The sequence below is a fragment of the Pezoporus wallicus genome, unplaced genomic scaffold (assembly GCF_028554395.1).
Source record: "Pezoporus wallicus isolate ANWC-B61680 ecotype Strahan unplaced genomic scaffold, APGP_CSIRO_Pwel_v1 contig_9123, whole genome shotgun sequence".
In the NCBI taxonomy this organism is placed as follows: Eukaryota; Metazoa; Chordata; class Aves; order Psittaciformes; family Psittacidae; genus Pezoporus; species Pezoporus wallicus.
The window spans coordinates 259096-283230 of NW_026641571.1; the positions used below are offsets into that span (position 1 = coordinate 259096).

The 24135-nt window shown below is 46.9% G+C and overlaps 1 protein-coding gene across 1 annotated transcript in view; it reads right to left on the reverse strand.

The window, feature by feature from the left end:
• Positions 1–3907: 3907 nt before the first annotated feature.
• The window catches only part of PKP1 (plakophilin 1), a 43140-nt gene continuing 22912 nt past the window's right edge, over positions 3908–24135 (reverse strand). The window contains exons 4-14 of the mRNA XM_057424455.1: positions 22676–22820; positions 20785–20992; positions 19783–19960; positions 17780–17894; positions 16441–16596; positions 16163–16339; positions 14089–14242; positions 13400–13586; positions 9715–9799; positions 7623–7723; positions 3908–6867 (exon numbers count right to left, since the gene is read on the reverse strand). Coding sequence (XP_057280438.1) covers positions 7652–7723; positions 9715–9799; positions 13400–13586; positions 14089–14242; positions 16163–16339; positions 16441–16596; positions 17780–17894; positions 19783–19960; positions 20785–20992; positions 22676–22820 — 1477 coding nt within the window. The 3' untranslated portion in view covers positions 3908–6867; positions 7623–7651. The remainder of the gene's footprint in view (positions 6868–7622; positions 7724–9714; positions 9800–13399; positions 13587–14088; positions 14243–16162; positions 16340–16440; positions 16597–17779; positions 17895–19782; positions 19961–20784; positions 20993–22675; positions 22821–24135) is intronic.

Below are 24135 nucleotides of genomic sequence, written 5' to 3' on the forward strand. Positions count from 1 at the left end.
CTGGGAAAGTATTTGGGTTTTGCAGTGCCAGGAACCAACAGCTTTATCACTTCTGGAAAGGTCTCCCTGCTGCTTTTCCCACTGCACTGCCTTGGGAAGCCGGGCACGCCAGGCAGGGAGGGGGCATTCACTGCTGAGAAGCTGGGGGGATTGCAGCTGCTTTGCTCCTCATCTGCGGAAACGCAGAAGGTCAAGAGAGAAACCAGGCTCAGGAGGGTCTCCTGCAGGCTCTGTGGGTGGGTACGACAGTGCTGAGCAGTGCTCACAGCTGGTCATGTCAGCACAGAATGAGTGCACAGGAGGGTGGTGGTAGGAAGGTAATTACCCTCTTGTCAAAGCCTTTCCTGCGTGAGGTTAACAAGTTGCAGAGGGCTGTAATGGGAGGCAGAGCTGGAGAAGCATCGCTCGGGCTCAGACAGATGAAGGATGCTCAGTGTGAGCATAGAATCACAGAATGGTTTGGGTTGGAAAGGACCTTAAGATCATCCAGTTCCAGCCCCCCTGTCATAGGCAGGGACACCTCACACTAAACCATGGCACCCAAGGCTCTGTCCAACCTGGCCTTGAACACTGCCAGGGATGGAGCATTCACAACCTCCCTGGGCAACCCATTCCAGTGCCTCAGCACCCTCACAGTAAAGAACTTCCTCCTTAGATCCAATCTAAACTTCCCCTGTTTAAGTTTGAACCCGTTACCCCTTGTCCTGTCACTGCAGTCCCTAATGAAGAGTCCATCCCCAGCATCCCTATAGGCCCCTTCAGTACTCGAAGGCATCCAGTATGATGAGGTCAGCATCTCACATCCTGACAAACTGCACAGAGTTTCCTTAACCCAGGAAGTGTTGCTCTGGATGTCACCACTTCACCCACCCTGATGGAGAAGAGTATGCAGTGAAGGCTCAATGTTTTCCTGCATCCAAGCAGTGCAAAGGAGAGACCTCCTGTTGTTAGACAAAGTGGACATGGCCCTGTGTTGGGGATGCCTCACAGGAATCCATCAGAAGGCTTCTCCAAGAGAAAGGCAAGCTTAGGAAGCAGCAAGGAAGGGGCCGAGTACAACCTTGGATAGGTAACAGTGTCTGTGCTTGGCAAGATTAAATCAGCAGGGACACATAACTGTGGGAAAGATACAAATGAGGGTTCTAGGCAGAGGAGCACAAAGTCATGCACGTTACAGGGAAGGTGAGTAGGGAATGAGTCACTGCCTGTGCTTGCTCCTGACCCAGGCCCCCGGCTCCTGTGGTGGAGATGCCCTGGGGTGTGGGTGCACGAGCGCTGTGGGGGCTTTGGGCTGTGGGTGCTATGCATATGCTCAACCTCTTCTGCATACGCCTTGCTTTCATGGGGCAGGGCTTTCTGGTATGGGCTGCCACGTGTCCTTCGGCAGCGTGCCGTGGGGCCAGGATGCCACAGCATCTGCTTGGGGTGATCTCACCCAGGATGTGGGAAACCGAGATAGAGGAGCTTTGTTGGGGGTGTCCCAGCAGGAGGTGTTGGTACCGTGGGGTCGTTGGTGCTGTTGCGGTGTGTGGGTTGGGCTTGGTGCTCCCTAGGGATGCCCTGCACGGTGCAGTGTGGTGGCTGTGCTGTGGAATTGGGAACTGCTCTTGGCTGGGAAGTGGTGATCCTCTGGGGTATGGCTTGGGAACGTTGGGTATTCCTGGGATGTGTGGGAAGGTATCCCATGGACCTAAAATGGGCCTTTTTCTTGCAAACTGCCCTGTGGTCTTTGTGTGTGTCTACTGACTGTCCTGTCCAAAAATGGGCTTTTCTTATGCGTTCATACAGAGGATACAGATCCCAAAAGAAAAAGACATCCTCGTTTCTTGGTATTCATTTTACATGCTGCAAATGGATAGAGACCCAAGCACATAGTCCTATATCAGTTCCATTGCTGAGCAATTCTTGATTTCCAAATTGGAGACATGTACCGAGAGCTATGCTGACATATCCTGCCCTTCTTCAGTGTCCAGAGAGCCCACTCAAGAATATGGAGGTAGGACTCACCTGTATTAGTTTTAGGCAGTCTGCATTATGCTGAACTTGCTCTTCTAGCCTGTAATTTATAGGACCTTTCTCAGATGTGATTTGTGCCTGAAGAAGCTGTGGGATGGACATCTCTACTATGCATGCGATATCGATATTTAACCCTCCCAAGGGGTTCTGGATACACTGCTCCTTAATGGACTTTTGTAAGACAAATGCTTAGCTGTTACATTGAAAACCACTTGCAGGTATGCCTGCTGCACTGTGGCTTAGAAGCAGCTTAGGTAAGGAATGCTCCCAGTTGCCAACGCAGTTTTGGTTTTGAAGTGCTGCTGCAAACCTGGCTCCGACGTCGGGGTTTGGGTGCTTTGCCTTTGTGCTGAACCCTTTAGTGCTTGCCCACCTTTCAAGGACCTCAGAAGAGCTCCTGGAAACGAGCTCTGAGCAGCATGGCGTAGGGTGATGCCTGTCCCTTTTTCCATGCATGGATGCACAGGCTGTGCCAAGCCTGTCTGATATGAAGAGGATTCACAACCTAAGATACTTGTCAGTGGTAAGAATTAGTCCTCAGCCTTGCCTTGAGTAAACCTAAACACTGAAATCACCTTCCCCTTTGCCACGTTTCTGCTTTGAAGAGCTTTCTTATGAAGGAGATCAAGAGGATGCTGCTTCCTTGTTTCTTTTGTAAAAGCCGGCACTTACATGCTGCAGTGCTCCCCAGTATGGGAAGCACAAAGCCTTCAGTGCATCCTGCACATCCTGCCATCCCCATGTAGGCTGGGCTTACGTTACTGCGGGATGTGATGCAGAGACCAAATTCTTAGATGCTGCTGATGGCAATTTCATGGAGCAGGCTGGGCAGGCCCCAGAGCAGATGCAGCATTAATGTGGTCCTGATTAGCATGAAAAGTCTGGCCTCAAACCTTACATTTATAGAGCTGCCCCATAACATCAACATCTGGATCAGCAAAAGCCTAAATATCCAGTGCTCATCTTCCAAAAGGGGGACTCACAGGATAGTGCTTGTTATGGGAAAAAGAAAGGGAGAATTACACTTTACAGGCAATGTGGACTGTGCTTATCATACTGAAACACAATCCCAGCATCCCCAACCAATAAGGAATCCTGGAGGAAGGGCAGAAGGGAGCTGGCCTGGTTAAGCAGCAGCAGAAGGAGGTTATCAGAAGGTGTCTTTCAAAAAGCTGAAGACAAAAACAGGAAAGACATCATAACCTTTGCCAGGCTCAGCATAAACCATCCTGAATGTGCCAAAAAGGAACAGCTAGCTGAAATCAGAAGAATAAGCCATAAACAGTAAAAGCATCTTCACATATATGGAGGAAATGGGATTTAAAGCTTCATTACTCAGACTGGCATAAGACAGAGCAGCCCAGTCTGATCACTGCTGGAGGCTAACAGGCTTTTACAAACCTTCATACAGATGCTTTATTCCTCCCTAACACTGGCAAGACAAACAAAATAAAACCAGTCAAACTGGGAAGCTTGAAGAAATTCCAGCAATTTTTATTGATTTCAGCTTTTCCAATGAAGCAAATACATACAGTACAGCCAAAACAAAACTCTGATACATTATTCTCACATACCTGTATCTTACAGAATACACTGTATAGCTATGGACTGGTAGGCTAAGTTGGTCTCAAACTAGTGTGTGGTCAGAGAGGAATAAAACTGCCTACTGCCTTCTACTCGTCCATGAGGCTTCTGAAATGCTGGGGTGGGTTGGATTGTACATACACAAAACAAAACAAAGCATTCATGAGAAAATTAGACCAAAAAGCTCTGCTAAGCCCAGGACAAACAAGTGTGGTATTTATTTACATGGTTGTGTGTCCTGCGCACAAATCAGGCCCCAACCACTTTGGTTTCTGCTGCCGGCAGAGCTAAAGGTGCTGCTAGCTATGGCCCTTCCCTCCTCAGTCATTCTCCAGCACTGTGACCCAGGGCATGTGCTACATGCTGAGGACCTGCCCTTGTCCCTGTCATTGGGGGGTACACCCTACTTTGGTTCTTAAAGAAGCAAGAAACAGGAAACCAGCTCATCAAAGAGGGTATCGCAGATTAAAACATGCCTTTAAGAACACCTCCCTAGAATGAGAGAATAAAAACTGGACTGGAGGTGAGAACAGCATCTGGCTGTGCAGGAGGGAACCTCACTGAGCTCCCAAAAGTGCTGGTTATGAGCAACACCACTTACTCCAATAAGTCTGATTTTCCTTTCTCTTCTCATAATTTGGCATCAGTGTCACTTCACTGACTTGAGTGGAGTTTGTAGTCCAGCGACTGAGAGGAAAACAGAGTTGAGCATCAGGAATTTCCTGGGAAGTAATAGCTGCAAAATAGCCCTGGGCTGGCAGAGCGGTTCCAGTTCACACAGCCCACTGCTCTCACGAGTTAGCTATATTCTGAGGTATGAAAGCAGTAACATACAGCATCATAAAACCCAAATGAGATTGGAAAGAACCTCTCTGGTGTGCCCAGCTCCAAGCAGGGATAACGTCAAAGCCAGATGAGATTGCTTAGGGTTGTGCCCAGTCATGTTTTGAACATCTCTGAGGATGGAGACAGACCTTTATTTTTATCATTTTATTAGCTTTGGAAAAACAACTTTGCTGTGTTCATAAAATGATGCATCTGTCTCTTGGAGTCTAATACTAATGAAATCTCTAGTCCTTGTAAATTTAATTGTGAGATGATGATCATCCAGCCACGGCTCTTTGCGCCTTATAAAGTGATTCAACAAACTGCATTACTGATGAAAGCAGTGGCAGCGCTTTAAAATAAAGCCTAAATAACAGCCAATTAGAATGAATTTCCTCAATATTCCATCATTACGTTTTGCAGTTAGGTTTCCCCAATTAATTTTACGGAGAAAAACATTAGCTCCCAGGACTCCTGCTGAACGTGTAATTACAGGAACACATCTGAATGCAAAATGGCATGCAACATGCTTTTTCACCAAAACTGTAGTAATCCTGCCTGTGGATACTGCCATTGTTTTGGATATCCACAGTGTTGGGTCCTGCCAAAACCATTTTGAACTGAGAATATGCATCCAACTAGGGAAGAGCTGGCAGATATGGCAAGGGCATGCCCACGGGCTGGGGCTCCTTTGCTGCTCTTTAAATGCTCCTGAAACTGTCCTACCGGATTCTCCTGGTTCTAGCTCCCACTTCAAAGGTGCTTTTTTTCCTCTCATTTGGCTGGGAGCGCGGTGCAGAAAGCTCTCGACTGAATGTGGGTGAAGGCAAGCAAAGAGTTGCTTCTCATTGAAGCGCACAAGATTAAGCCACTCTTTGTAGTCCAAGAGAAGAAAAAACCAGCTGGGAAATGATCTCCCTCTGTGGACACGTGCTCCCTATGGTCTAAAGGGGGGACGAACAAGTGCTACCACGTTTCTTAGCTCTAGAGCTGTGTCAGATCAAATCTGAACTTCATGGACGGTTCTTTAGCGGGCACGAATCACCCCATTTCTGTGAAGGAATGGGACATGCTGTTTCTCACCAGTTTAGGAGTCTGACACTTGCAAGAAATGGGACTGTTTTTCCCTTTCCAGGCTCACAATTCATCCTTCCCAAGCACCTCCTGCACCCTGATATTTGCAAAACAGGGTCCTGTACCCCTGCACTGTTTGAAGAAGCAATAACTGTGGGTGGGGGAGAGCCAGCAAATGTATCTTCAGCTGGTCCTTTCCCTGTGGATCTGAGCTCCATCCCCTCCGGGAACAGGTAGAGGATATTTTTCTTCTGGACAGGGGAAGATCAGCTTCTTTCATCACACAGTTCCTGCCGTAAGAAGTGGGTTGGCCTAAGATAAGCTCAGCAATTGCCTATCACAGCTTTAGCATCACAGCGTGATTCATGTAATTAAGCATCCCAAGAATTAAAATATTTCCGAATTTGAATTCACACAAGTGCTTACATTCCTTTGCATATCAATACCCCCTCATTTCTCTCATTCTTGTGTGGCAGTCAATGCTCCCAGGGGAAAACCACTTTGCCTGTCTCCAGTTCAACTTCTCCAATGCCACGTTTGTCCAGGTACAATCATGAGACTGAGTTGTTCCGGTGCTCAGAATGGTTTGGGAGCCAGTAGTGTTCATGCTTTGGAGATGTGTTGTAATTGTCCCCTCACATGTAGCTTCAGAGAAGGGTTACTGAGACCCGGGAAAGACTTTGCAGACGTCAGTTCACTTCTTGAGACAAAGAGTTCACGTAACAGGAAAGAAAATGCTAATAACTATAAGAGCTCATTGGAGAAAAAAATCATAAGTGGAAAAGAAGCCCGTGTTCATAAATGTTAGGAATAACCAGCCTTTGTAAAGAAGAGTATCGTGTGTATCTGTTGATAACGGCCATATGCAATGGGGGAACTTGACCTAAAATCGGCGATTTTTATACTTGTGGGTAAAAATAAGTTGTGACAAGTCTGTAGTGTGGCAGTATTTGGTGCATGGGTTGGGTGGCATTGGACAAAACTCTCCAAGGGGGTTAAACTGCACAACTCACACTGACTTTCAGTGGAAGACAGGGGACTAAGCCTGTAGGAAGATCCTACTCGCCACGTGTGCGCATGTATGTTGCCTGCATGCACACATACACAGCAACATGCACATAGTTACACAGACACACTCTTTGCAAAAACAAAACCATAATTATTGACATCAAGAAAGTATAACCTCAATAAAAGTCCCTTCTCCCCCCTAAAAAGAAGAAAATGCTTAAAAATATTAGTATCATCCACATGAAATCCATATGTTTAGTTTGCTTTACAGTTGAGTTAAACTCAGTAACACTCTACACCTTTAACATCCTAAGTAATTGTGGAAGGGTTGTCTTCCTGGACATGAACCAATTCCAAATTCTGAAATGGAATAAAAAAAAACAAACGAAAAACAAAACTCCAGATAATTAAAGCATTCAAGAGATCTTTTCATTACATTCAAACCCGACTTTCAATCTCATTTCTTAGCCTGTACCCAGTTTCTGTATTGCCCATAGCTTTTCACCCTAGACTTCCATGCTTCTATGAGTCTCAGTGGAAACATCCCAACAGAGCAAGAAGTGAAATCCATATACCTGGGCAGAGGAAAGGAATGGTCTTTTGCACCATTTTCTCACATATTTTGTTTGGTTTGCAAAGAGCAAACCCATTCTTTCTGGGTAATCTCAGTCCTCCTCATAGAGACATCTGATATTTGAGAAATGATTAAAGCTTTTCCCTTCAGTGGGAATTATGGATAAAGATGCTTTACAGATCAAATCCTCAGTTCACAATGAATGAAAAACCATAATGGTGCCGTGTAAATTCTGCCCCCGATTTCTCTAACCTGGTTTCTCTATTGGGATTTTTGGGATGACAGCATGCAGCTGCAGATTTTGACCTGAGGTTTACAGGTGGATTATTGTGTGCCCAAAAAATCCCTAAGGGATGGTTAATGTCATCGCATGTGAGGGAATTAATTGCATGTTACTGACACTGGAGAACATTCCTCAAAATTCAGGAATGAAAGAGACCTGTGAAAAGCCCCACCTGAGAGGATCTGGCAAAATACAATTAATCAGTTAGTGCCTTACCCCAAACCACCCCTTCCTCATGCACGAGGGCCCTGTTCTCACCTGCAGCCTAAAGGTGCGTGGAGGGGCTCCTAAAACCTGGATGAGAGGGTCCTGAAGGTTGTTCCAGCTAAAGATCCCATCATGTTCTTATCAAATCCTTGCTGAAAAAGCAGATAAATAGGAACTATATATATATGTATGAAGTAGGTGAAGTGCAGTGAGTACATATCAGTTTCAAAACTGGTAGCTGTCAATCGCTGTGTGAGCCTTCTGCCCCACTTCAACAGCTGTCCTTCACTTAAAGAGTGTGTTTCGTTCTCAGACAGCTTCAGGACAGCCTCTGCCCTCCCTCTGTGTGCCCTTAACACATCATTATTGATGGACTTTCTTAATTCTAACTTTTCCCCAAAGAGGCTTCTTCAAAGTCTCTGAGAGGGTCAGGTTGGATGAGGCTTGGAGCAACCTGAACTAGAAGAAGATGTCCCTGCCTGTGGCAGAAGATTGGAACTGGATGAGCTCTAAGATCCCTCCCAGTCCAAACTATTGTATGATTCTATGACTTCATCTTCCTCGTGCTGCTTTCTGCCCTTCAACAGTCAGACTTCTCCAGCTTTACTGGAGGAAACCTTTATTTAATCATTCACTGAACATTATTTCATCTTATTCCTCATCCTGGAAAAATGGCAAAGATTTATGCATGATTTATCCTTGCATACTCCCATCCTTCTCATCTGATGTATACCTATGCAATGAACATCTGTGTGAGCACAAGAGTGACTCAGTCACATTAAATTGAGTTGGCACAGGCTCCTGAGCACAGCCCTGCGCAAAGCTACCCAAGCTCCTATGAAGAAAGTCCCTAACCGTTAATATGAGAATCATACTTAGGTGCTCTCTACCTTCCTGCCCCCAGGGTGCTCCCCTTTGTGGATGCTGCTCCTTCTCTTTAATTTGGCCCTTTACTCTCTGCAGGTGCTGCTGCTGTGGAGTTGGAAAAACCCAACTTGTTCAAAGACAGCCACGGTGAGCTGGGAGCTGGCTCATGGCCCCGTCTGGCTCTGCGCTTCCGCAGTTTCTGTTGCAGGGAGCAAAACAAACCCTAAATACTCCTCTTCTTGGTTGAAAAGATTACCCTGAGTGTAGGGGTGATGTAACCACAGGGTAGGGTTATGAACACAGAAGAAAACGGGGGGAAAAGGAGGAGGAACCTTGCCAGGGATCTGTTTGGACATGCTGATCCTACACAACGGGCTGCAGCGAAGGGAGTCTCCCAGGCTAGAGCAAAACGTCCAGGTCTGTTCTCAGCACAAAGCAATGCTGTGCACACACAACAGCATTGGGGCCAGGAGCAAGGTGTCCTCAACATATAAGGGACATGGAACTGTTGGAACAAGCCCAGAGGAGGCCACGAGGATGAGCAGGGGCTGGAGCACCTCCTGTGTGGAGACAGGCTGAGAAAGTTGGGGCTGTTCAGCCTGGAGAAGAGAAGCTGTGTGGAGACCTCAGAGCAGCTTCCAGTATCTGGAGGGGACCTACAAGGATGCTGGGGAGGGACTCTTCATTAGGGACTGTAGTGATAGGACAAGAGGTAACAGGTTCAAACTGAAACAGGGGAAGTTTAGACTGGATCTAAGGAAGAAGTTTTTTCCTGTGAGGGTGCTGAGGCACTGGAATGGGTTGCCCAGGGAAGCTGTGAATGCTCCATCCCTGGCGGTGTTCAAGGCCAGGTTGGACAGAGCCTTGGGTGAGATGGTTTAGTGTGAGGTGTCCCTGCCCATGGCAGGGGGTTGGAACTAAATGATCTTAAGGTCCTTTCCAACCCAAACTATTTCATGATTCTATGACTCTGAGGTGGCTCTTTCATGGAAGAGCCCACCTAAACTAGCATTATCCTCAGGGTACAAGCCACCCAACACAACACACCACTGTCCACTTGGTCCCTAATGTCAGTCCCAGCAGCGGCGGTTGTGATTTGCTGCCTCTTGTTCAGATCTGAGGTGGGTTCCCATGTGCCGAGAGCACCGTGGTCCTCCCAGCGCCCTGGGCTCCTCCAGCCACTGCCCAGGCTCGCTGCTGAATCATGGCCTTTGACTGCAGCGAGTCAAGACCTGGGTTGTTCTTGTCGGCCGAGAAGCAGAAGCATTCTCCTTACCTGCTTGAGCACGCTCTGGAGCTCCCTGTTTGACCAAAGATCTGTCAGGAGGAGGCGAGCAGCTTCGGCCGCTTTTGGACAGGAGCTGGGAAGATGAAAGCAACCCTGGTGAATTCTGGCAGGCCACAGAGCAGCAACCCACATGCGTTACTGACAGCCTTCAAATAAGGCCATCTCCGGCTGGGAGGCTGGCTAGACTTGATGGAGGCTGTCAGTAAAACCTTCCTTCCTCTCACAGCAACATTACCCGGCAACAATCTCTGGGACCAGAACAGGAGAAATGAATAAGGGGAGGATTTGAGTGGAAAATTGAACATTAAACTGAGCTGAAGGAGTGTTTCAGGGGTGTGAAAGTTGGGAGAGTGAAAGAGAAGGGAAATGGTGCCAACCCTTCCCTGGAGTCTGTAGGGTCAGTTTGGGTGAACCCTTTGGGACAGCAGCAGAGGAATGGGCTCCATTGCTGCCTGGTGAGAATGAAGGAGATGGGAACATTTGTAACAACAACTCCTGCAACCGTAAGTCCTTACTCAGCACAAGTTAATAGATAATTGCTCGCGTAACAGCTCCGAAACCGTGAGTCATAGCAGCACCTTTTATGATTTTAGAACATTTCATACAACAACCCAGATATGAACCTCCTCGCTGGTTCCAATCACTGCTCCTCATCTCCTGGACCTCGTCCTGTCTGTGGGAGACTCCTGATTTGGGCTCAGTGCACCAGTCCCAGCCTGCGTCAGCCAGGAGAGCTACGAGGCCAAAATCAGGACCCTCCCTGTATGTTGCAGCTTCACAAAACATTGTGTCCTCAAAATAATCCTCATCAGACTATAAGAAATGGGACTGATGGTGCTCATCATGAAATTGGACATGCCAAGAAATTCCTTGAAGAAGGATTTTTTCAGGATGTCCTAGGTTTACAAAATTGATTATCAAGGTGCAATCCTTGGAAGAAATGGGAAATAGGAAGTCTGTGGATGAGAAGAACTCTGTTCTCAAGAACTTGAGTTCTTGAAATGTGAAAATTTTGGTAAAATACTATGGTAGAATTAAGCTGCAACATTAAATTGCACAATAGAAAAGATGTGAAAAGTGAATGAACAAAGAGAAACTAAAACAAGTAAGTGATAAAGGGGCTGTGAGATGAACTTCAAATCTGATGCTCTAAAGCACAGGAAGAGCTTTTGGAGAAGAGCTTTTAGTGGAGCCAGTAGAATTATTGAGAAAAAGATGTGATTTTATTAGTGGAATAATGTTGCTTGAAAATGAGCTGAAGAAGAATATTTTTCAGCTTAGTTGGAGAAAAAGGATGAAAAAGCCATCAGACGTCCCACTAAAATCAGTAACAGCAGCTTGATTTTCAGAATCACCAACCAAAAAAAAAAGCAGCTAATATGCAATATTTTGGCTTAATTTTTGGATTTAAAGTAGCAAAGAGCAAGCAAACCCCATCTTCACTATGGAGGCAATGTCATCAACGTGGATATGTGCAGGAGGGAGACAATTATTTAATTGGGATCTCCAGGAAGGAGAAGAAACCACAGCTATCAGATAAAACTACTGAACCCTTTGTGACTTTCACTCAGAATACAGCTACAAGAAGCATCAGGAAAAAGAAACTTCAGCTTGGAGGAGGGATGGTTGGCATTTGAGAAGAACACAAGAAGGGGAAAGCTCCGTAACTTGCTTGTTAGGTAACATGGAAGCTCTTTCTATATTATGAATACAAAACTGTCTGAGCATCTTAAACTGATGATTTACAGCTTCAAATGCAACAAGAGGAAACGTGCATTATGCAGATAAGCCACCACCAGTGCTGGAAGGTGAGGGAAGTGTGTTCATGGGTAAATTGAGGCAGAGTATTAGAAAAAACTCTGTAAAATACTAACAAGGTGTAACATGGTGGTGTTCTCCATGGTGATTTGGTCACCACTGAGACCTCCTTGGTTCTCTGTTTCTGCTGGCAGTGGTGCTGCGAAGGAGGAGGTTGATAGTGTTGACTTGCCACATTCATTGTTGGTATGAGGAACATGGGGTCTGCATCCAACTTAGGCAAGAGCCCCCAGTAAAAGTGTTGGATCTAGTTATTATCACCAGGGACTGGGTGAGGCTGTTTCTGGTGCAGGATTGCACAAACCCCACCATAAAGTTTCTTCATTATCTTCACAGGTTACACAGGAAAGTGGGAGAAGTGAAGTAACTTGTGAACTACCAAGTGTCCAATTCACTGGTGGGGAGATCTCTTTCACATCTGATCTGTGGGAACAGTCTGAAATCATATGGCTTGAATAAGTAAGATTAGTCCTGGGTGTAAATTGTTGTCATTTCTCCATAAGAATTTAACAGCAGCAAAGACTTTGGGGACAGAAACGAGCAATGGGGCAACAGGAACAATTTGAGCTTGGGACATTGCGAGAACTGGGGAGTTTCTCAGAAGGAATCTGTGATACAGACAGGAGGAACACACTGAGAACATCTCCAGAGTTTAGTAACTCCTCGTAGTTTAGTGAGTCACTGCAAACAAAGCTCATCACACAAAGCAGTCAAGACAATTAAGGTAAGCACAACCCCAGTTGTGCAACGCTTTGCTGAAGTAGTAAATTAGCTGACGACTGGTCTGAGGGATCCAAAGTGGGGCTTTAAGCAGAAGTAAATATCATTGAAAACAATGAAGACATCGGAGAGGGCTGGGTTTCATGTTACTTGGGCTTGTTGGAGAGTGGAAACATATAAAAGCAGCAAACTGACCGATGTTCACTGGCTGAGGTCCAAACTAAACATAGAGGCCACTTTTAATGGCTGAGAATCTCACCCTGCCACGAAACAAGTGGTAGATTGCAAGTGGTTGATGGAGAAGGCATGCAAACATCTTTTCACAACAGAAAACCATAGGTTATATGTAGAAGGTATTTTAAAACAAAGGCAGATGGTAGGAGAGATGAAAGTCTAGGAAGCAGAACACATGGTCAAAGCTCATGTAAGTTTAACACTAGTTTGGCCAGAAATGAGCACAGAGCTTGGCAAGGGTTGACAAGCTTTTGCACAGGGCTGCAGGAGTGTGAACAGCAAGCAGGATGGATTTACTACCATCAAAACTCAAACCAGTTGTTGCAAAATACATGTGTGTGGCCCACTGGAGGTACTTATGTATCATCACAGCTGCATCTTTGCCACTTGAGATGGACTTTGCAACAGAAAAAGTGCTAAGGTGAACAAATGTGAACACTGAAGCTAAGCACAACCCCACAGTGCTTCAGTCTCAGCCCTGACCTTCATAGTAGGGTTTGCAGGAAGATCTGAGTGGGAAGCCAGGATGCCAGGGACTCAGGCCATGTACTGACATCCTCTGTTCCGAGGGCTGGAAGTTTGAAAAGGCCTTAAGATGTTGGTGCTTCAGTTCTTTGTAGAATTTCTTAAAACAAGCAGCAAATCTCTTGAGGTCCCTTTACAAATCTCACCCTGGATGGCTCATGCCTGTTTCCAAGAAACTAGCATTGAGGATTTCTGTGTACCAACATGCTTGAGTTTTCTTTGGCTCTTAATCTATGACCACAGAGTAAGAATAATACTTTGCTAAGGCTCTGAAGGGTGTTGGAAACGCTCTGGGGTTAATCTGGCTGTGCACAGAGCGTATGGACTCAAAAATGTCTTCTCATGACCCTCTCCATGCCTTCTGCCCCAAACTCACCCATTTCGGCACAGGCTTACTACATTATTTAGCATGTTGCTTGTCAAGTAAGACTTCCCCAGGTGTGGGTTGGACATGATGAGGTTCCTCAGAGTGTAACATGCTGATGTCATGATCTCTCCATAGCTGTTGGTATTTCCAGACTGGAATGACAGGAGACGTGATACATCTGGGAGCACCTGGTGAGCTAAAGAGGTGGAATGTTCCAATCAACGTTTAAACAAAGCCTAGCACAAGTGAACGATGCTATTTGCATTAGCACTATTCAATGCAAGAGCAAAGTGCTATCTCTGGGAGGAGGCACTAATAATGTAATGGCATAATGGTCATCACTTGATTTTCAGACACAAAAAGAGTGCTGCAGGTCTCTGAAAGGGCAATGACACTGGTCATGGGTAGTCAAGACCAACTCAGTTCCCCAAACACTATCATGCTCATGATCCTGTAGATTTGCTATTGTCTATAAGGTATTCCACATGCTTGTAAAGACTGAGCTAGCACATATTTTGTTAATTAAGCCTGCAGGTATCTCCTGTAATTGTCCTTTTGGCCAGAAGAAATAACGCTGCTTTGCCCAATTTCACAGCTGGGTTAGATCCTGTTATGGCATTTACAAAGCGAGATGGGCAGGTATTAAGAGTTGGAAACCAGACATCGTTCTGGAATCCACTGTGGTGGAAATGACTTACCCATGGTTTTGTGGAGAACAGGATGCCGGGACATGTTGCTCAGCAAAGAAGCCCCAGACCGGACAACTTCAGAGCTGTTGGACTGGAGGAGCCGTGCGATGCGAGGCAAACCTTTCTCCTTCAAACCAATCAACTGGCTCATTGCATTGGACATCTAGGAGACAGAACAGAGATATCTCATGACTTCTGTGCCAGGAGGACACAACTGGAATGATGTACAGGGCCAGATAAATACGACTACATTGTAAAATAAGGATCTGTATACCTTTTGCTACCATAATTCCCTTTACTTTGTCATTTACCTCTCATCTCAACAGACATTTGCAAAGTCAGCCTCTCATCTGCGATACAACTGGTGCTTCTGTCCTCTTTCTGGGGCCTGAGTGGGTACAGTTGCTCATCCAACTGGTAACTCCCAAAAGCTGGGTAAGTTTTACCTTCATGGCCATGTTGCCCTTGCCCTTCACAATGCCCTTGCGTCTCCCTGCCATGCCCAAGTAATTGGCTGCAGTGGAATAGGCACAGCTAATGAATACCTTTAAAAAAAGTCTGAAGACCAAAAATACTCATCTTGGATCCTGACCTCATGTATGCTTATGTAAATCTAGAAGATCTCAGGATGTAGCCAGTGCAGATGAGTGTTCATGGATATTGAAGTCACATACCCTTAATAAACTGCCCTTTTGATAGACTTTAAATGGAACTCAACTACTGCCCCACCAGAGAGGCTGCTGGAGATTGTTGCACAACCAGCAACACATCAACAGTGACATGGGAATAGAGGGAATGGGCTGGAAGGCAATCCCCTTCCAGTGGGCTGAGACCCATGCTCCAGGAGGCACATGCTTCAGTTTTCCTTTCCTTCAAATGACAGCAAATCCAGCAACCCAACCCTACTCCAGCTCCGAGCTGGAATAAGCCCCTTGAAAGAAGAAGCCAATTCAGCACAACCAGGCAAATTCCAGGCACTCTGTTCCAGCAGGATGAAATAAGTTGCTTCAACACTGCCAGAGCTGGTTTTTCTGTGTTTGTTTCCTTCCCCCCCTGTCCAAAAGCCATTCTTGTGTAATGATGTTGATTGCCACGGAACACATAGCTCCGGTCCCATTCCTCCGTTCAGCTCTACCCATACAGTGACAGCCTCTGTCCACCCTGTTCTAAGCAGCACTGCTTAGTTAAACTGCAAACACAAAAAGTTCCCAACGTATTTCACATTGGAAGACTTGGAACAAAAGCTCCCAAAGGGCTGAGAGCTGGCAAGTTAATGCTGTCCTAGCATTAGGAAGGCTCCATTCATGAGTCACTCCGTGTTTCTGGGTGGAACGCTTCGCGCAAGTGACACGCCTCCCCTACGTATGAAGCTATTATCTCTTTATCACCCCAACCATCTTATTTAAATTGGAATTGATGAAGTTTGACACAAACAGACAAGTTGAGGTTTGTCCACGTGAACTCAGCTTGCAAGGACGTGCCCACGGTAACGACATTGGCCACAGCAGAGCTGCTGTCGTGATGTGTGCCTTGCCGTGCCCTAGCTCCTGCAATACCCACGGTGTCACGCAGTCCGTGTCACCTCCACGCTGCCATACCTACAGGTTAGGACACCTGTCAGAGCTATTTTACAAGCAGCTATGATGTGAGGACGAGCCACAATCCAGAGCACAACCCACCCTGTTATTAGAGCCACCTCCCACTTAGAAAACACACACAGGCTGTGGCACACACACATCCTCTCTCACTCCTTTAATGACATCTGTCCACATGTGCACATCTGGGCACATACTCACTCATGTCCTGCAGGGGGTGGCCATACCAGTAGATGCTGGTAGTTATGACCAACAGACTGGGGAAACCTGGAAACCCAGTGTATGGCTCTGGGATAGAGCCTTAGGATGCTGATGATAGCCCCTCATGAGACCCTGCGTTTGGCATTAATAAATAGTTTGCTGGAGCATCCACTGTGCAAAGACTTGCAGTAGTGCCCTGAGGTTTAAGGAGGACATTTTCCTTTCTGATTACTGTAAAGTGCTGACACATTTGGCTGAGTGCATGTGGAGGAGAAAGGAGCCCTTACCAGCCCTCGGCTTGCAGTGAGGTTCTGCAGAGCTCCAGCACAAGCTTCCAGGGTGGCATCCTTCTTGCTCTGATCCATCAGGGACAGGTAGGTGCGGATGGCATCAGAGTGGTAGAGCCAGCTGGGTCCTTTGGGTTTAAAATCCTCCTCAGGAAGGGGGACACCGTACTCATCATTCTACAGAGACGAGAAAGTGGGAGCTCAGATCTTGCTCTTTGCTCACAGCCCCTGCCCAAGGTTGAATATCACATTTCCAAGCCTCCTGTGGCACATCTTACCTCCATTTTACCGCTCCTGCTGTTGAAACAGCCTGTGAGAGTTTTGTCCATGTAAACGCTCCGGGCCATGTGGTTGAGCTGGGTGTATTTGTTGGGAACTTCAGCATCCAGGCGGTAGGAGAGGTTGTGCAGGATGCAGATGCAATTCTCCACAGACTGAAATCCCCCCCAGAATAAAAATCAAAGCATCACATTAGGCAGAAAACCATGGAGCAGCACCTGCTATAGCTACAGAGAGAACATACACTGTGCCATAACCAGCTTTTTTATAGCAGTTATGCTATGTAAGCTCCTGACCCTGCTTAAGGTAGCAATGATGGGAAGGAAGGGGATAGACATGAATGAAGGCTACATAGCCCAAATGCTATACTGTGAGCTGACTGACTCTGAACCTTGTTAGGTCCCACTGTAATGGACAAGCTGATAAACAGGAAAAGAGAGCAGAGGGTGGTTGTATCAAAGTGCCCATCATGAAATGCCAAATCTCGAAAGTCTTCCTCTTGCCAAGTCAACTTTTAATGACTTTATCCAAGCAACAGCTTCAGATCTGGGGACACTTTCTATTAAGAAGGGGCTTTTAAGCCTCTGTTACCTATAAGTCAGAGTTCCCAGTGTAAAGAGTAAGGGAGAATTTCCACTAGACACCTGTAACCAGCATCAAAAACTGCTTACATTTCCAGAGAGCTGTGTTCAGTATGTGCTGCTGAAATCGATCTTCTTGCAAAAGCCATCCCCAAAAGATGATTTGCTTAATCCTGAGCTCATCTGAAGTAATTTTGGTACTTACTGGGCACTGAGGACTTTAGGGTATCTGTTTAGTATCACAGATGTCCAGCTCCTAAAAATATGGCTATAAATGCTATTTTATCCAACATAAGGCCATTTACACATAGCAACCAGTCACAGTTAGGGGACTGGCAGAGAAATGCCAGCTCTTGGCTTCTTGCTGAATGCAGTGCCAATCTGGGACTTACTGAGTGCTGGTGGATGAAGTGATGTAGCGGTGGGAAGAGAGATAGATGGTGGATAACATGCTGGAAGGATTCCAGGGTGGGAGTGAAAGGATGGAAAACATATTGGGGGGTCAGGAGCCAAAATACTTTGATGTTTCTCTGTTTGTTAAAGGGAAACTGTAAACCCACCTCTATTTCAAGCCTAGAGCACGGAAGACCGCAATCCTACAACAGTCTGCACTGGGATTTGGAAGGACAAGAGCAGCCACAAAGGGTGCAGTCCCCTCTTGTGTTTGTTTGAAAGAGATCTTGAGGTATTCCTGAAGTTGCAGCGATTAACTACGGGGCTGAATGCTAGCAAAGAGCTTGGGGTGAGCATCTGGTACCTTGTCATCGGGTCGGTTGGAAGCCACGCAGTTCTGGGCATAAGTCATGACTGAATCGATCAAGCCAGGGTAATTCCTCATGGTCTGGCGCCCCATGTCTGCAGAACTCAGGTTTCTGAAGGAAGCCATCGCAGAGCATGCCAGGAACGAAGGAGGAGAGAGGATTAGTTGGGTTCGCTTACCATTCCCTATGGGCTCTGTTCTGGCTGTGGGTATCATTGAATTTAAGGATGTTTCTGTAGATTCAGCAAGGCTGGTGTACTGCTGTCAGTGTGGAGACCCTCTGCAGGACTGCAGCGGTGCACAGCCCTCTTGGTGCTCTTTAGGATTGATTTCATCTAGGAAAGTGTCCCTTTAAGATGCTCTGCGCAGAAAACATCCTCCTAGTGAGAGTAACTATCAGCAGTATTTTGCCTTAGAGGCTATGCATGTGACATTACACAGACTCATCACCTCCTTGGAGGTGTTTCCAAAGAGAAGACTGAATAAGGACCAGCTGAGATGATTGTGGAAATCAGAAAGGTGAATCTGGTTGCAAGTATGGAGCTACGAAGGGTCAACGGCAATATTGGTGTGGGAAACAGGGGGCAGAGAGGCTGAAGAGCGGCAATCACTCTGACCAAAGGGACTGACCAGTTTGTAATGGTGTAGTGTATTCCTGAGCACTGGTTGCTGCCAGGACAGGGGAGATTTTCCAGTAACAGGAAATGGTTTTTGTTGCTTTGTTGGTGTTTTTTTTTCTCTTCCCTGTTTTATTGCTTTGTAGCTTGCAAATGAAAAACAAAGAGAGGTTGGCAGTCCTTGTGAGATATTCACTCCAGGCATTCCAGAACTGGATTTGGTGTTCACTGTGATTTGCAGCCTCCTCATTAACATGAATTCATCTGCAATCCAGAAATGCTTGAGCAGCAATGGCTGGAGCCCAGGGCAAACACAAGGCTGTTCTCATCTCTGTGTTATGATGTGGCAGGGCAGTGAGTCAGAGCAATCCTGGCTCACCCCTCAGAGCAGGGGCTCTGGACACAACCACTCTGCTTTCCTTGCTCCCCAGTCCTGCTCCCCCCAGCCTCTTTTGCTCCCTGCATGACCTGCATCTGGCAGACTTCGCTCGGGGTGTTGGATTTTACTGCCACAGTCAGGAGACAGAGCCCACCCTGAGCCAAACTCCATGGAGAGCTCATTTTACAAGCCACCACCCTACCCTTTCCCTCATTTTAATGGGGTATTTTATGGCATTGGTGGGTTGAGATGGTCTTAAAAGTGGAGCACCTCACATGAGCATACACCACACACCCCAACATTCCCTGCACGGGGAAGGTGCCTTCTGAGACGGGGAAGGGAGCAGCACTCTCTATCTTTCAGACACGGTTCCCAGCCACAGAAGACGATAGTATCACGTCTCAAAAGGCCCCCACTGCATTCACCCACTTCGTTTCATAAGCAGATACAGCTCCTACTAGCTGCATGTCTGGTAAGGGTGTGGTTGGTGCTGCACTCCCTCGGGGAGAGCTTCAGTTGATGAAAGTACCTAATTATACAGGGCATTTTTTTTCCTTTCCCACTTGTTCCCAACGAGACGAGGATCTCGCATCCAAGTGGAGGAGGGTGGTGGGAGAAACAGCAAGTCAGGGCGAAGAGCCTCTGCGAAAGGGATCTGGCTTTCCCGTGAACAAAATAAACTACTCAGGGCTCAGTCTGCACCTCCTCTGGCCAGCCTGATGATACGAGCCAGAAAAAGGCCAGGGCAATGGGGTTGCTCTGGGCTTAACCAGTTATTAAAGGCAGTAGGGGAATGTTTTCTGTCTAATAATGCTAGGAAATACGAGGAAAAACGTTTTACATTTGTCTGCACCTTCTCTTAGTCAGGAAAGCTTTCTCAAAGGAGAGATTTGTATTAATGCAATTGGAGCGAGCATGTCTTTAGCTTATTGTAAGGTGATTTAGACAGCTTCAGCGTTTCTCAACATATACAAGCTGCAGTAAATCTCTGCGTGATGACTCACCTCAAACACCCTGTAGCATTGAAGAATACTTCTGGGTCAATAATTTCTCTTGTCCTATTGCAGGTGCCATCAGACCAGCCAGAGAAAGGGATGATAACACAGTCTGTCAAGACGGGGAGGGCCTCCTGTATCAACTCTTCTTTTAACTCATCAGTGGAGGAGAGGTTCCAGAGCAGTCCTAGGAAGGAGGCAGAAGACAAGCTCAAGCAGAGGGTCACCATGCATTAGAAACTTCCTTTAGGCCAGAGTGAATTCCAGCTACAAAGTCCTTCTTCTTTTCATCCCTCTTTGAACTAAGGGTGCAGAGGTTGCCCTAAATCCTAGGCTCTGTCCATCCTTATTGGAGACAGGCAGGACAGGCACCAGCAGCAGTGTTTGGGGTGGAGGTGGGTATCTAAGCATCCTCCCTCCTCCCATAATCGCTGTTTATGGCCATTGGGTTGCAGGGGGGAAGGCATCACCCCAGTGATCTCATGAAGGCTTACACACAAGACCTCAGTCACAGTTGAGGGTGACCTGCACCAACAAACCCATGTCATGGAGCCATTGAGTCATGGAATCAACCAGATTGGAAAAGACCTTCAAGATCATCATTCCCCAGCACTGCCATGTCAATCCTTCGAGAAAAATGAGATTCCAGTGAGATAACCTGCCCAACCATGTTGGGATTGCCAACACCGCTGGCCTTCCCTGGCAGCATCACAGAGGCCAGGGGTGCAGAAAGGCATGGGAATGGCAGGATGATCATAGCTGTGGGGGGAAACCTGGGCCAGGTGTTTCCGGTGGACATGAATGGTGTGAGGAACCCTGACGGGACATTGAAAGGCCAAGACCATCACTGCCTTCTGTTTTAGACTGCCATTCGGTGTGACAGGAACATAAACCATCCACTTTGTGCTATGGCAGCGCCATGGCTACTGGGCCTTTGCGTGCTGGAGTGCCACGGACCACAGGCAGGGAGAAGCATGGTCCTTGCTGAGGGCTGAGCAGTCTGCTGTGTACCTGTCAGCTGCTTCTGAATCTCAGTGTTCCCTGTCCTCCGCAGGAGGCTCACGCACTCCCTTATCCCATTCTGCCGCCGGGTTTCTATCTTGTTGGTTGGATTCTTGAAGACCAAGTTCCGGAGGGCTCCGGCTGCTGCCCGCTGTACGTTCTGGTTTGTGCTGCGGAGCAGCTCCACAAGCTTGGCAATTCCCCCCAGCCGATAGACCTGCACCAGGAGAGACATGCTGCCATCAGCACAGGGTGCGGAGCATCACCGGGACAGGGAACTGTCATGGCAATGCAAGCAGTCAACATGGCACAGAAGGAGGGAAGCTGGAAAAGCAGACCTGGCAGGAAAGGATGGCTAGAACTCACAGATGACGTATCTGGTTCGGGCCATAGGTCATGAACACAAAGGTGCTGGCCTTGAGGTTGGAGCTGAAACTCTAGAAGTAGATGTCTATGAGTAATGGCCATGGACTGAACCCTTTGCTGATGAAAGGTGCTGGCTCCCACAAACTTTCTCCTACCTCTGTCAGTTTGCATCAGGTGGAACTGTTGCTCTGGCTATCTGTAGAGGCCATTTATAGCAATATAATAACATGATGTGGTAATTTATCTGCATCCTGAAATCACAGGCTGAGCTTAGAGAGACGGCCATGGTACAGCGTAAACACCCTCCAGGTCAGCCAGAAGCAGTGCTGGGCCATGCCACAGCACTCAGCAGGGGCAGCACTGGAAAGGGGTGTGAACCCCAACCTGCAGGACACCCCACAGATGCCAGGGAGGTTCTGAAGGCAAATTCTCACTGGAATGATGAGCGTTCCCACTCTGGGAACACGATCCCACATGGAGCCCCTCCTGGCACGAACCAACCCATGGGCTGGAGACCTTGCTGACAACAGGACATGAACGAGCACCCTTTAGACAGGGCAGCAAACAAGCTTGCTCTGGGGTGACTCACATGCCTGCTCTGACACATCCTTCTGGGAAGCAATGGGACAGGCCAGTGCTCGGAGAGTGTTTTCAACAGCAACAAAGGGTGCGGCTGCCCCACCATTCCCTGCTGTGATGTGGGCTGGGGTACCCGCACCCGTTGGGGACAAACGGGTACATTCCCATCCTCTGCCAGCATGTCCTGCTCCACTGCTGTGCCAGGAAATGGAAAACCACCTCAATAGGGATGGAATCTTGATGAACCCGTGTCTGTATGACTGCAAACACGCTAGGGCGGGATAAACTTGTGTGACAGTCGTGCCACAGCAGATCCATCCTTGAGGTTGCCTCCTTTGCTGCGTGTTGGCGCAAATGTAGTAATGGGAGAGTAAGAGCATAAGAAAAATAAGCTTCACTATAAGAAGTGCTTCTGTTTGATCAAATATCCTTGTCCAAGATCTCTAATCTGGCCATTGGCTTACATGGCAAAAATGGCTGAAAATAGCTGAAATGGCTGAAAATGACTGAAATATCACTGAACAATGCACAATGAGCATCACAGTGGGGTTTAGAGCAATCCTGTGTGTCTGACGCTGCATCTGTGAGATTCATGTGAAACTGGGTGCAAGTGCAGCCAGAAGAGGACACTGCATCTGGATGGCTGCCTCCATATCACCAAAACCCATCAATGTGTGTCACAGCAGCTCACGGGGACAATGTGGACACAGCCTCCTCTGCTGCCTCGTAACTATTCCCCTGTGTTAAAATCCTCACTGACTCCTACTAAGAGAAAGTGGCCACTAATAACTGAAAATCTACTTAATTAATTCCTGAGCGTTACTAATGAGGTGTAAGTCTCCCTCATTAAAACCAAGGGGACCTATGGATCCTTGGTACTGAGGAAACCAGTTTCATCCATCTCGTGTGCCACCACATCCAGTGTGACAGCAGAGCTCTGAAGGAGTGTGCTCACCTCTTGCTTGGCAGACTCCTCCTGGAAGCAGGTGTGCTGGAGGTAGTAAGCACCCATAGCCTGGTATTTGTCATCAGAGGAGCACAGGAGTTGTATGGCTTTCTGGATGGTCATTGTACCGCCGTCTATCTCATCACCACATATTCTGTGTTAAAGAGAAGTACAGCATTGGTGGAGTGCTCAGCCAAAGGGCTACGTCATTACTGGGAATTATGAGGAAGGAATCAGTTACAAAATGTAAAATATTATCATATCCACATGGTGCACCCCAAGTGCATTTCTCTATCTCAAAAAAAGAGATGATAAGAGTGGAAAATACCAAGTGGAGAACACTAAGGACAATAAATTATAGATCCAGTCTGTCCAGAAACAAAGGAGACAGAAAATAAGAACTCAGTTGAAGTGCCAGATGTCTGTTCATTCTGCAGTGGAAGGTTTCACGAACAGAGAACCAGTATACACTCTTCATCAAATAAAAGAATTTGTGGACAAGAGTGAAGCCAACCATCAGGTTGTTAGGACAATCTGAAGTAGACAGATGCTGAAAGAAAAGGCGACAGGCATGTCTGGGGTGATGGGATGGACAAATACTGAGTGCAGGAAATACTAATAATAGCACTGAGACTTCCTGCTCCCAGGGTATCTTTATATTGGTAGTCTCCAGCCATTCATAGAAGTTAGCCACAATCATCACCCCCTGTTATAGGTAAAGAATGTGCCTACAGACTCCAGGGGAAGGGTATTCATACCTCCGGGATGGAGCAGGACTTGGATAAAACACAAACACCAGTGGCAGGATACAAACGGGAAGTGCTTTGTTAGCAGTGCATGAAATCAAGTGTGGGGGCTTTGCTAGGACAACTAGGTCATTGTTGTGCCTGTCTGATGTTATTCCTTTTCAGAATCCAGCTGTGATTGATGGGGAATTTACCTGGAGATCAGGAAGATCAGTTCCTTTTTGAACTGTGTCAATGTGTATACAAGCTTTTGCTCCATGTCATACTAGTGAGTGACTATGTAGAGTGGCTGAACATCATCAGACAGTCCAATAGACTAACAAAACAGAGTGGTTTTTGTTAAGTTCTTTAAATGAACTTACTATATTTGCAGTATTAAATATTACTGTGAGGGAATGGCTTCTTCTAGGCACAGAATGTGCAGACACGTTCTGATTGTGCCAAAGAAATGTTAAGAATAAAGGTATAGAGAGGACACCCATGTGTGGTCACCAGCACCAGCAGCTTACAATAAGGTATTTTGTCCTTAAGCACCCAAAGGTTCATCTCCTTTCACAGCTCCTATTCACAGCACAGAGTAATACCCACAATCCGATAGGAAATCCGTAACAAACACATCAAAAGCCAACAACTGCTGTGACACTGCAAGAGAACCTTTTGTCTCCCCTACCCTCACTGGTAGAAAGTTGCATTCAGTTTGAATTACTTATTTAAGCACCTGTG